Consider the following 14527-nt stretch of genomic DNA (forward strand, 5'->3'; position numbering starts at 1 on the left):
CTACAAATAGAACTACCATACAACCCAGCAATCCCACTACTGGGCATATACCCTGAGAAAACCATAATTCAAAAAGAGTCATGTACCAAAATGTTCATTGCAGCTCTATTTACAATAACCAGGAGATGGAAGCAACGGAAGTGTCCATCATCAGATGAATGGATAAAGATGTGGCACATATATACAGTGGAATGTTACTCAGCCATAAAAAGAAACGAAATTGAGTTACTGTAGTGAGGTGGATGGACCTAGAGTCTGTCATACAGAGTGAAGTATTCGTAAAACAGATAGCTAGTGGGAAGCAGCAGCATAGCACAGGGAGATCAGCTCAGTGTTTTGCGACCACCTAGACGGGTGGGATTGGGAGGGTGCGAGGGAGGGAGACGCAAGAGGGAGGGCATATGGGGATATATGTATACGTATAGCTGATTCACTTTGTTATAAAGCAGAAACTAACACACCATTGTAAAGCAATTATACTCCAATAAAGATGTTTAAAAAATAAAGATGCTACAAAAATAAATAAATAATAATGTTCATTATCATTGTAATTAAGAGTCAGAAATCCAAAGTGGACAAAGTTCATCTAAGACTCCATGAGAAAAAAATGTTAAATAAATATATATGACCCAATTATTCATTACTGGGAATTTAGCCAATAACTAGAAATATAAATTCAATAGTTTACAAGAGCAATAAATGCAGCCTGTTGTAAGATGAGCACTATAGATTTTACGTGTACACACATATACCTAGCTCTGTATAGGGCTGCCAGAAAGTAAGTTCTGATATGAAAATATCATACTTCTTCTAAAAGTCTAAGGACATATTTTAAACCAAAAATCCACAATGGCTAGAGATTACCTAATTCTGAAAATCTCAAACATCTTGACTTAAGGACAGCACACCTAAATATCAAAATCCACATGCCATGACATGAATATTAGATCTCTCCTCCAAATCAGCAGTGACTTGGCTTAAAGATGATTCTAAGACTCTTCTAGACTTTTAATCTTTGATTATCTTAACAACTGAACTGCCTCTTACCTGGAATACCCTCTCTCCCCTTTATTAAGTAAGCTTTTCCCTCCCTCAAAGTGCTTCAAATCAGTTTCTAAGAATTGCTCCTGAACTCAATTCCCTTCATGATTCCTCTGCATTATATACAGCTGTACAGTGTTTACATTAACATTATTCTTAAATCGGTTATATCTTACATACATTTTTGCTTACTCTTATAAATTCTAATCTCTTTGGCAAAAGGATTTGATTTTCCTTTCTTTTGCATTTCTTGCAAATTACCCTCCATGAGAATGTGAAATGCATGAGGGCAGGAACTGTTTTGCTCACTACTACTTACTCTAAATCCAGCATAGCCATAACTCAAATTTTACTGAATGAATGCATAAAACCTTGATACTGGCAATCAAATATTATCACTGACTTCCCCATAAATTATTAAAGTGGCTTCTCAAATATGAATTTTGAACATTAAAGATGTGGAACATTCCAAGGTTTTTCAAATTCTTTTATGACTCTACCTTTAGTGTAAGCATAACAGGATATAATGAAGATGAGAAAATAATTTTTAAAAATCCAATGATAATTATGACTTCAATGTCTAATAATGCATTTCTAAAGCTATTATCATATGAGCTTTGTTTCCAGTGTATGTGAATTTTGAGGAGAGGAAGAAAGGGAAAAGTAGAGAAAAGGACCTAAGAGAAGCTAGTCAACTGCCATTATTTAAAACCTAGCAATATAATAAGATACGTGAATAATGTGGGACAAGGAGGAAGTATTTTTCCTCCTTGGAAAAGTTTCTACTCTAATGAAGGGTGTTAACAGTTCAATTTTATTTATCCAGTTGCAAGGTTTTTTGTTTTTGTTTTTGTTTTGTTTTGTTTTTTGGCCACACAGCATGGCTTGCAGGATCTCAGTGCCCCAACCAGGGATTGAACCCAGGCCATGGCAGTGAAAGCCTGGAATCCTAACCACTAAGTCACTAGGGAACTCCCCAATTGCAAGTTTTTAAAACTGTGTCTATTGGCTGCTTCTAGCTTCCCTATTAACAATGCCAGAAAAATAAACTGCATGCACAGTTAAGCAGAAGGAAGGTGCCAACAAAAGAAGGCACCAACCAGGTATTTGAAACTTACAGGTAAGAGAGAAGAAAAATAATAGCAGCAGCATTGGAGCATCACTCACTCCAGGGATGGTTAAAGGTGGCAGATAAAAATTGATAATGTACATTCAATATGCATGAGATTTTTGTCACTTGATGGGAAGAGGAAAATGTAGGAGAAAAAATATGACTCATGGCCATTTTGGTAGCAAATTTAATATGTTGTATAGGCCAGGCTGACAGAAATGGTGTCTGGTGAATACAATGAAGATAATTAGAGCTGCTCTGGCAGAGAAAAAGTATGGGGAGGGAGAAGGGAAGGTTAGAGATTAAGCAACCGAACGCTTAAAGGATATTCCAAACTGGTGCTATGAAGAAGGATTTGGGCCCAAGACAGAACAGAAATCTCCACAGGATGAGTCATGGGTGAGATCTTCAGAAGATGCTGAGTTTTCCTTTATTCTCCAATCTTGCTTTTTTAAATGAATGAATTTCTTATTTATTGCAATTTATGGATACTTTATGACTAAACTAATTACCTTTAAATGATTTAAGTACAGTTGGCTCTTGAACAATGGGGGGGTTAATCCATATATAACTTAGAGTTGACCCTCCATATCTGCAGTTCTTCTGCATCTACGATTCAACCAACCACAGACTGTATGGTACTGTAGTATTTACTACTGAAAAATATCAGTGTATAAGTGGACCCTCACAGTTCAAACCCACGTTGTTCAACTGCAATACAACTCCCACCTCCTAAATATAAACAAGAAATCTCAACCTGGGAAGAATGGACAGACTTGAAAGGGTATTTAATACTGGGAAATTGTGTGTGTACAGCATGTTTGTAAGAGAAAGAGAACATTTGTATTCTTCCATAGCTTTCAGATTCTCAAAGACATCTGTGACCAAAATCAGCACACAAAAATCTGTTGCATTTATATATATGAATAATGAACAATCCAAAAAGGAAATTAAGAAAACATTCCCATTTAGGGACCTAATGAAACTTAAAAGCTTTTGCACAGCAAAGGAAACTATAAACAAGATGGAAAGACAACCCTCAGAATGGGGGAAAATATTTGCAAACGAATCAATGGACAAAGGATTAATCTCCAAAATGTATAAACAGCTCATGCAGCTCAATATTAAAGAAACAAACAACCCAATCCAAAAATGGGCAGAAGACCTAAATAGACATTTCTCCAAAGAAGATATACAGATCGCCAACGAACACATGAAAGGATGCTCAACATCACTAATCATTAAGAGAAATGCAAATCAAAACTACAATGAGGTATCACCTCACACCAATCACAATGGCCATCATCAAAAAATCTACAAACAATAAATGCTGGAGAGGGTGTGGAGAAAAGGGAACCCTCTTGCACTGTTGGTGGGAATGTAAATTGATACAGCCACTGTGGAGAACAGTATGGAGGGTCCTTAAAAAGCTAAAAATAGAATTACCATATGACCCAGAAATCCCACTACTGGACATATACCCAGAGAGAACCATAATTCAAAAAGACACATGCTCCCCAATGTTCACTGCAGCACTATTTACAATAGCCAGGTCGTGGAAGCAACCTAAGTGTTCATCGACAGATGAATGGATAAAGAAGATGTGGTACATATATACAGTGGAATATTAGCCATAAAAAGGAACGAAACTGGGTCATTTGTAGAGACGTAGATGGACCTAGAGACTGTCATACAGAGTGAAGTAAGTCAGAAAGAGAAAAACAAATATCATCTATTAATGCATATATGTGGAATCTAGAAAAATGGTACAGATGAACTGGTGTGCAAGACACAGATGTAGAGAACAAACATATGGACAACCAAGGGGGGAAGAGGGGGTAGTGGTGGTGGTGGTGGTGGTGATGGGATGAATTGGGAGATTGGGAATGACATATATACACTAATATGTATAAAATAGATAACTAATAAGAACCTGCTGTATAAAAAAATAAAATAAAATACAAAATTTGGAAAAAATAAATAAATAAATAAACTCAACAAGTCAAGCATACCAATACCAAAAAAGGGAAAGAACATAAAAGATAATTCATAAATGGCAAAAATATCAAGAAGCATGTTAAAATATTCAACCTAATAATGAAGGAACTTCAAATAATAACATGCTTTCCTCCCTCCATTTAGTTGGTAGAAATTAAAAAATATATATATCCTTACCCAGCAGTGAAAAGATCGTTTTTGCATCTTGTTCATGGAGGGTAAAGGAATACAACCATTTTTGAAGACAATATGGCAGTATAAAGAACACGAAAAATATTGTTTAATCTTGATGAAATCATCAGAGATGTCCACAAAAATACAAAATACTTGTACAACATGGAGCTACTTACAGTAGCAAAAAACAGAATAACTAGATACCTAACTATAGGGAATTGGTTTAATAAATTTTGATAGGTAATATTAAGAAGAATGTTTTCAAAGACTTTTCAATGGCATGGGAAAATGTATCTGGAATAATAAGTGATTAAAAAGCCAGGTTAAAAATTATACAAAAGATATTAATTCTATTAAAAATGTCCCTATATATGTGTATTATATATGTATATTTAAATGTATATTACAAAAAAGAAAAAAATAGTGACTATTTCTGAGTGACAGGACTATGGATGATCTTTATTTTCTATTTTATAATTTTTCTAAATTTTCTATATGAACAATAAATATTAATCCTTTGTTAAAAAAAAAAAAGAAAACAATCCCATTTACAATAGCATCAAAAAGAATGAAATACTTTGCAGTAAATTTAACCAAGGAGGCAAAAGACCTATTCACTGAACACTACAAAACACTGCTGAAAGAAATTAAAGACACAGATAAGTGGAAAGACATCCTATGGTCATGGATTGGAAGACTTAATATTGTTAAAACCATAGTACCGAAAGCAATCTACAAATTCAATGCAATCATAATCAAAATTTCAATATACACCCACATATACTGCAGCATTACTCACAACAGCCAAGAGATAGAAGCAGCCCAAATGTCCATAGACAGATAAATGGACATACCACATAAAGAAAATGTGGTAAATACATGCAATGGAATATTATTCAGCCATAAAAAAGAAGGAAATCTTGACACATGCTACAAGATGGATGAACTCTGAAGACACTATGCTGAGTGAAATAAGCCAGTCACAAAGGGACAAATACTGTATGATTCCACTTATATGAGATATCTAGAGTAGACAATACAATGGTGGTTGCCAGGCAGTGGGGGAAAAGGGCAAATGGGGCGTTGTTCAATGAGTATAGAGTTTCAGTTCTGCAAGATGAAAAAGTCCTAGAGATCTGTTACACAACAATGTGAATATAGTTAATACTACTGTACATTTAAAAATGGTTAAGAGGTTAAATCTTAGGTTTTTATCACAATTTTTAAAAAATGATATCTATGACCAAAACAAAGTTAAGAATCATTCTTCTACAAGATATCAGTACAGTTATACAAAAAATTCACTAATTTTTGCTTTCAATAAATCAAGCATTATACAGACTAAAATTATTCATATTTAAATAGTTGCACAATCTCACCTGTAACTCCTGTGATTTACGAGCTTGCTCCTGCTTGATACTGTTAATCATACTTTCTTTTACCTCATCCAATATGGAGTATAAACTATCAAATTCTTCATCTAACTCTGAAAGTATGTTAGAAGAATTTTCCTGTTTAATAAACAAAGATTTTACTTAAGAGCTGTCAAACATTAAAAAACTAAAAGATATAGTACTTATCAAAGAAGAGAATAGATTCATATTATGAATCTAATATAAGCCTAATATCATAAAATAATTAAAATTCTAATATTTGACATACACCTTTAAAAACAGATAAATCCAAGAAGCTGGCTGCTAATGCTGATAGTTCTACTTCAGCAATGCTATGAGTTAAGTAGCCTTTTATGAACTGGCCCATACTCTCCTCACCTTTCATAAGACTGTTTCCACAGGACAATGTGAAAGTTTGTTTCAAGGTTGTCAACTTTGTCCAGACCTTTAGGCTCTAAGGCAGACCCTAAGCCAGTGGTTCTCAACTTTTGGTGTGCATCAGAATCATCAGTGAAGCAGATTTTAATAAAATATTCCAGAGATTTTGATTCTGTAACTCTGAGAAATAGTCTGGGCATATAGGGATGGGGCTGATTTTGCGCAAATTTTTAAATCTTTCAGGTTGCCTAAAACACTGCATTTACATAAGATAAGCAGAATTAAAACACTAAGCAATTCCTTACTGGGTCCTAAGAGATTTATCAAACACTGAATTTCGGTGCTAGAAGGAACCTCAGAAATCATCTACTGACTAGAATTTGTAGTCAAACTTCTAAACTTTATAAGCTAAAATCTGTTAATAAAGTCTGTTGACCTCCAAGAGTTCCTCACTGCCTCATTAAGCAAGATGATGCTATTTCAACAAGAAGTAACAAAATATCTGTGAAATCCCTAGATAAGTGATATTCACACTTGCAACAATTATGAGATAGAAGAAATTATCTTAAGGCATTTTTCAACATAGACGAATCATTCAACTAAGAGAAGCGAAACTGGCACTGGTTTACAAAACTAATACACAAAATCTACTGTAATATTACAACCCAAACTTTTGCTTAAAATGTTTATAAAAACCAGACATCATCTCACTGGAGTCTTACCAAAAGTGGTGTTAATCATTTTACTAGTTTCTTTGCAGTAGTAAGAACATGACGTGGAGGAAGAAATGTGCAGTCTGGAAGGCAGAAGACCTAAGTCAAATTCCACATTAACCACTCAGTAACAGTGTGACCTTGGACAAGCCACTTAAATTCCTGGACCTCAATTTTTTCAGCTGCAAAAAGGAATTGGACTGCTCTTTTCCCCCTCAATAACCAACTGGTACATTCTTATGGTCTCTTGTCCACTACAGTTTATGCTCCCATCTTCAGTGATGAGGGTGTAGCTTAATTCCCCCTCTATTTTTTTTATGGATGCTAAGGTAAAGTCCTAATAATCTGTCAATCAGAAAAACAGTGAGCTAGCTCTATCTAAAGGTACCCTTTTACAGATTTCAAATGTGATGATTCTCTTGTCCATAGACCAAGAGTTCTAGAACCACTAGCTTTGCTTATTTAAAGAAACTGGATTAGTGGATTCACCAAATTTTCCAATAAAATAGTTTGAGAAAGACAGTTAAACTGGTGAAGATTATAATTAACTAACTTCAATTACAGCAAATTCAGAAGTAAAGAAAATATAAGACCATAAGGTTTAACAGGCCAGGCAATTACCTAGGCTGAACCAAACAAAAACCACAGGAAAGGATTCACTGTCTACAAGTATCCTGGAAATCTTCTGTTTATTTCACAAAGAAATGACCCTTAAATTAATTAAAGCACATTCATGGGAAAGCATCACCAGCTTATCTTAAGGTCTCTTCCACAATCAACATTTGATTAATTACAGTATGGATTACCCACCTTTACCTGGGGCCATTTCCTTAAGTATTCCCCTCTCTCCTCAATGGGCACTTTACCTTTGACTTTTATATCTTACTTTCATCTAGTTCTGCAAGTGGATCTCTTACCATCTACATTTTCCTTCTACTATTTACAGTAAAAGAAATGTTTAGCTTCCCAGTACTTTTGGAAAGGTACAATTTGCTCTTATTGGAATTAGAAAAGACAAACATGAAACGGAAAGGAAGAAAGGTGAGCATTATAATATTCCTAGCAATATTCCAGAGTTTTCTTTTTCCCTTACTATTTGATCTTTCCATGGAGAATGTGTGAATAGCAAATAAAGCAATTTTATTTATCTGCCATTTAAAAACCCTGCTCTCACCTCCATTAGTTTATAATCTATAGTTGACAGTGTATATTTATACTTCTGATTCGACCCAACAATCATTAATTGTGACATATTCACACAAATTTTTTTTAAAACAGATTCATACCTGAACTCCTTTTAGTGTTTGATTTAGTGTATCAATAAAGTTCTGAATTTCATCATTTTTATTTGCCAGAGTTGAAATGATCCTTTGTAGAGCTTCCTGGGATAAAAAAAATTTTTTAACACTATGATATTTTATTAAAAGAGAATTATAAACTTTATAACAACAATTCTCTAAACTCTGTAAGAGTATATAACATAATAAACAGGAGCAATGTAAAACTGTTCATTGTTCAAACGCTATAATTACAAAAGATGGGATATATATTGGTACTGTTTTACAACCTCTTATTCCTAGTGTACAACTTAATTACCACCATATCTTTCACACTGAAGATGATCAATATTATTTAACATAAAGACTGTTACTTTAGGTCATAAGGCCATGGCAAACGAACAGAACCAAATCCTTAAACGTTGCAAAAATAAATGGAAACTTCTAATCAATATCAGGAAATGAGGAATAAAAGCAGAGACACTGAAATTTGACATTTTATTTATTTATAATAATTAAAAACATTATATTTTAGAAATATGAAAGTAGATAATAAGTTTGCAGTTAAAATTACAACATTCATTGCAATATTTACAGATGCTAAAGAACCATAATAAATAAGGTAATTTTAGGAGCAAATACCTCAGACTTTTTGATAATGCTTCCTATTTCAATAAAACACTGATTATTTAACTTTCTCATACTCTCTACATCAGTGTTGTCCAATAAAATTTCCTGCTATAATGGAAATATCCTATATATGTGCTGTTCTATAAGGTAGTAACTAGCCACATGAAGCTAATGAGCTCTTGAAATGTGGATAGAGCAACTGAGGAACTAAATTTATTTTAACTTTAATTAATTTCACTTTTTATTACACATGTGACAAGTGGTGTCATATTGTACATCACAGGTTTAGTTGTTTAATAACGCTTCATGGGTAGTAAAAGCAAAATCCAAACAAGGTACTTGTATTCTCAGTAAAAATCAAAAGCAAGTACTTTCACTTTATAATTTTTCCCAGAAGTATAAGCCTTATTTCCGTAAGCACCTACAAACATAAACATTTTAATAATTTCCTATAAGATTTTGTGTAATAAAGGTTCTCCTCAAAATATTATCAAAAACTGATAAAGGGCTAAATATAAAGAGCTCAGGAAATAATCTGATAAAGGGATAACATTTCATATAAATGTTCATAAAGCATTATAGTAAAAAAATTAAAATAATTACAGCTCTCATTTCATTCTCCCAACAATCCCTGGAGATAAGTAGGTATTATCATCCCTGGGCCGGACTAAGGCTCTCTGCTTCACATACCAATACTATTTCTTCCCATCCTCACCATTGTTGTTATTTTAGTATAAAACAATGAAGTTACGCTATGAAAGAGTTAGCTGTTTATCCTCTCGGTGTTCCCTCCAGAAACAGGTACATGGAGATTTGAATACAAAGACAACGCAGAATGCAGCCAGTACCTGGGGGAGGGGTGGGCACAGCTGGAGGGACGAGAGTGGTAGTACAGAGATGTAGAAAAGGAGGGTAGAAGACTTAAGAGTCTTTCGAGTATTCATCCAAGACAGACTCTCTACATACTTTAAAAAACACAATGGAACAGTAAAAATGGTTCTGCCAGTCCTCGGCCTGTGTACAGTAAGCTTCAATTAAGATTGGGCTTTTCAGGTTAACAGACTGACTATCTGCATCCTCTTCTAACCCTCCCAATGGTAGGGTTACATCCATATTATATAGATGAGAAAATGGAGATTCAATCAGTTGCTCAAAGTGACACTGCTTGTAAGGTAATGATTATGCTCAGTCTATCTCGAAAGCCCATGCTCTTTACCACTTTAGAATACTGCCTCCTAAACCTAACCAATATGCCCATTATATGAAACACCCATACAAAAAAAAATTACATATTGGTTTAATATTTTGGTTTGCTAAGACTCTTCAATGACATATAAAACTACTGGAATTTTCTTGGAGAATCACAGCTTGAGCTTAAGCTTTGTCCACTGAAATTAGTGAAATTCTGGTAAAGGAACTTGATTGTAACATTTTAACTTCTATCCACATACAGCTATTATAATTCAAGAATCTGGGACTTCCCTGGTGGTCCAGGGGCTAAGACTCTGCACGTCCAATGCAGGGGGTCAGGATTCGATCCCTGGTCAGGGAACTAGATCCCACATGCCACAACTAAAAGATCCCACATGCCAAAACTAAAAGATCCCATATGCCACAACCAAAAGATCCTGTGTGCCGCAACTAAGACCCGGCGCAGCCAAATAAATAAATGTTTTTAAAAAAAGAAAGGAGTATCATTTTAAAGAAATAATTCAAGAATCTGACATAATATAAACACATATAGAAATTCTGGTATTCCAAGAAAAAAGTTCTGAAAGCAGGACTACATAAGCTGAGTTCTGAAACTATACCCTAGCCTGTGTATGTGACATGAGGTTAAAGTTTTCTCTAGGTGGTAAGACCCAGGGGAGAGATCTATACAGGGATACTGTGTTCCTAATATAGGAGTATGCAAGGGGAGGCAAGTCCAGTAGAACTTTTTAAAAAGTATTTTCTAAATATGGCAAGCAACATACCAGGGCAGGATAAGAAACTTTGAGAAAGAGGCAAAAAGGAACTAAAAGATACCATAATGCACGGAGTTTTCTACCCTACTCTACCTCTCCAGGGCCTCCAAATTTAACCACTAGCTTTTATAATGGAGACACAAGTAATTGATAAAGAAGCTGAGGAGGAAGTGCAAAGCCAGAAGTCTCAATGAAAGTGATGTAAGCTGTGTACAGCACCTATCCTCTGAGCTCCAGACCATTTTAATCCAACTGCTTACTTGAAATCTCCACTCGGATGTCTCAAAAGCACTTCAAAACTCAACATGTCATAATGTCCTCCACTAAACCTGAGCCCTCCTCTAGTGTTCTGTCTCTGCCAATGGCACTACCAGCTGTAAAACCAGAAACCTAGCAACTCAAAACCAAAACAGAAAAAAAAAAAAAATTTAAAAATCAGCAGAGGACCCGAACAGACATTTTTTCAAAGATGACATATAGATGGCCAACAGGCACATAAAAAGATGCTCAACATCACTAATCATCAGGGAAATGCAAATCAAAACCACAGTGAAATATTACCTCACACCTGTAAGAATGGCTATTATCAAAAAGACAACAAATAACAAGCTCTTGGGAGGATGCAGAGAAAAAGGAACCCTTGTACACTGTTGGTAGAAAGGTAAATTGGTGCAGCCACTATGGAAAACAGTAGGGAGTTTCCTTAAAAATGAAAATAGAACTACCATACCATCCAGCAATTCTATTTCTGGGTATTTATCTGAAAACAAAAATACCAATCTGAAAATACTAATTCAAAAAGATAAATGCACTCCTATGTTCAGTGCAGCATTATTCACAATAGCCAAAATAAGAAAGCAACCTAAGCGCCCACTGATAGATGAATGGATAGTGAAGATGTGAGATATATACACTGGAATATTACTCAGCCATAAAAAAGAATGAAATCTTGCCATTTGCAACAACATGGATAGACCTAGAGGGTATTATGTTAAGTGAAATATGTCAGACAGTGAAAGATAAATACCATATAATTTCACTTATACATGGAATCTAAAACACAAAACAAACATATTAAAACAGAAAGAGTCATAGATACAGAGAACAAACAGGTGGTTGCCAGAGGGGAGAGGGGTAGGGGGATGGGTGAGGTAGGTGAGGGAGATTAAAAGGTAAAAACTTCCAGTTACAAAATAAATGAGTCTCAGAGATAAAATGTACAGTGTGGTAAAAATAGTCAATAATAATGTAATATCATTGTATGGTGACAGATAGTAATTAGATTTATTGGGGTGATCATTTGTAATGCATAGCAATATTAAATCACTATGTTGTGTGATTAACATAGTTAATTCCTACAGAACTTAACACAGTAGGTCAATTATACTTCAAAAACAAACTCACAGAAAAAGAGATCAGATTTGTGGTTACCAGAGGCAGGGTGTGGGGAGACTCAGAAGTAGATGAAGGTAGTCAAAAGATACAAGTACTAGGGGTATAATGCACAACATGATAAATATAATTAACGCTGCTATATGTTATATATAAGTAACGCTGTTGCCTAGCATATATGAAAGTTGTTGAGAGTAAATTCTGAGTTCTCGTCAAAGAAAAAATACTTTTCTCTTTTTCTTTTATTTTTTATCTACATGAAATGATGGATTCACTAATCTTACTGCGATAATCATTTCATGATATATGTAAGTCAAATCATTATGCTGTACACCTTAAACTTATATAGTGATATACGTCAATAAAACTGGAAGGAAAAAAAACTCAGAAACCTAGGCCATCATCATTACATCCTTTCCTTTCATTCCTTTCATGACTGCTCTACACGCGGTCACCAACTTTTATAGATTTTATCTCCTAAATATCTCTGTAATCACTATTACCACAAGTCAGTATCATATCTCAACTTATACTCTTCCAAAACTTCTTAACAGGCCTCTGATCCATTCTTTCTCCCCAGTAATCAGTTCTCTATATTGCAGCTAGAGTAATATGTTAGCAACACTCTTCCTGCTTAATCGTCTTGCCACAAGTCCTTGGATAAAACTGAAAATCTTTTAACATGAGCTGTTAACATGACCTTAAACATGACATTACATAATCTGTAAGACTCTGCATGATCTTCCCATTGCCTACCTCACCTGTTTCAACTCACACCAGACTTCTTCTCTCTTGCTGTATTCCAGCTACAGTAGCCTGCTGTGAATTTCTCTAATATGCTTTGCTTCCCACCTGGGAACCCTCACATTTATCAATTCCTCCTGTTCTAAAACATATACACAAATTTTTGTTAAAACAAGTTCCAAAAAAGTATAGAATGAGCCCATTCTATATATCTAAGTACACACACACATGTGCGCGCACACACATGCACACTTGCTTCATTTCTTTTATTATCAAAGCCTGTTGGTGAAGAAGGGCAAAGACAACTTTCAACTGGGACTCTATCAACCTGAAGGAATGCCTACCAGGGTCTCTCAGACTTCATCTCAGATCTCAAGTCTCCCATTACCCTCCAAATACTGATGGATAAAGTGACAGATAAACATAGATGGATAAAGGCAATATAAATTATCTGAAGTTTATCTAGATAATATAACTGATTTTGAAAGACTTCAGGTGGCCACCACTAAAAGCTTTAGGTGATACAAGTCTGAAGATATGCTTTGACAAATACAAATTCTGCTGGATCACAGCAAAATATATAGAATGTATGTCTCCAGAGGCAGTATGCATAGGCAATCTCAGCCATTATCCTTTGGTCACGCACCTCAGTCACGAGGAGCTCAAAACAGGACAGCTACCTGTAAAAGTATGAAATTAGAGCACTCCCTAACACCACACACAAAAATAAACTCAAAATGGATTAAAGACCTAAATGTAAGACCAGAGACTATCAAACTCTTAGAGGAAAACATAGGCAGAACACTCTATGACATAAATCACAGCAAGATCCTTTTTGACCCATCTCCTAGAGAAATGGAAATAAAAACAAAAATAAACAAATGGGACCTAATGAAACTTAAAAGCTTTTGCAGAGCAAAGGATACCATAAACAAGACCAAAAGACAACCCTCAGAATGGGAGAAAATATTTGCAAATGAAGCAACTCACAAAGGATTAATATCCAAAATTTATAAGCAACTCATGCAGCTCAATAAGAAAAAAACAAACAACCCAATCCAAAAATGGGCAGAAGTGAGAAAACGGAATCTCAAGTCTGCAGGGGGAAAGCAAGAACCAACCTGATTGACCCCACACAATTCTCAAAGGTCTCAGTATGGGCAGTACCAGGTGTCTGGACATGGGAGTGAGAGTTGGTGGGTTGAAACAAGGAAGACCAAGGTGGGAACTCTGAGAAGTCACTCATGCTACCAGGCACATGCAGAATCTACTAAACTGCAGAAGTCTGGAGGTTTATTCTCTGGAAAGGTTAAGCCAAGGGCTTTGACAGGGGGTGCCAGGCCCAGCTGAGGGAAATCGAGTCTATATTTACAGAATACTGGAAGCAGAGACCCCCCAGTCCCCCCAACTCAGCTCCCACAACAAAGGCAGCCAGAAACATCCTTCAGCCAGATTGGAAGGCTCCTCTCTAGAGAAAGTAAAACAATTCCAGAAGCACATAAATGTATGAACCTAGGAGAGGGTCCCCAACAACTAGCCTATCCAAACTATCTCATGTAGCTCAAAATTGACAGGACTCGGGAGGGGGAAGGGTAAGCTGTGGTGAAGTGAGAGAGTGGCAGGGACATATATGCACTACCAAATGTAAATTAGATAGCTAGTGGGAAGCTGCCGCATAGCACAGGGAGATCACCTCTGTGCTTTGTGA

At 35.4% G+C, this 14527-nt stretch overlaps 1 protein-coding gene across 5 annotated transcripts in view; it reads right to left on the minus strand.

Annotated features, from left to right (window-relative positions):
- The window catches only part of FSD1L (fibronectin type III and SPRY domain containing 1 like), a 77725-nt gene that overhangs the window by 55269 nt on the left and 7929 nt on the right, over window positions 1-14527 (minus strand). For all 5 annotated transcript variants that reach the window (XM_024126419.3, XM_028493733.2, XM_028493732.2 and 2 more), the window contains exons 2-3: window positions 8096-8191; window positions 5704-5835 (exon numbers count right to left, since the gene is read on the minus strand). In XM_024126419.3, coding sequence (XP_023982187.1) covers window positions 5704-5835; window positions 8096-8191 — 228 coding nt within the window. The remainder of the gene's footprint in view (window positions 1-5703; window positions 5836-8095; window positions 8192-14527) is intronic.

Source organism: Physeter macrocephalus, chromosome 9, assembly GCF_002837175.3.
Source record: "Physeter macrocephalus isolate SW-GA chromosome 9, ASM283717v5, whole genome shotgun sequence".
NCBI classification, from domain to species: domain Eukaryota; kingdom Metazoa; phylum Chordata; class Mammalia; order Artiodactyla; family Physeteridae; genus Physeter; species Physeter macrocephalus.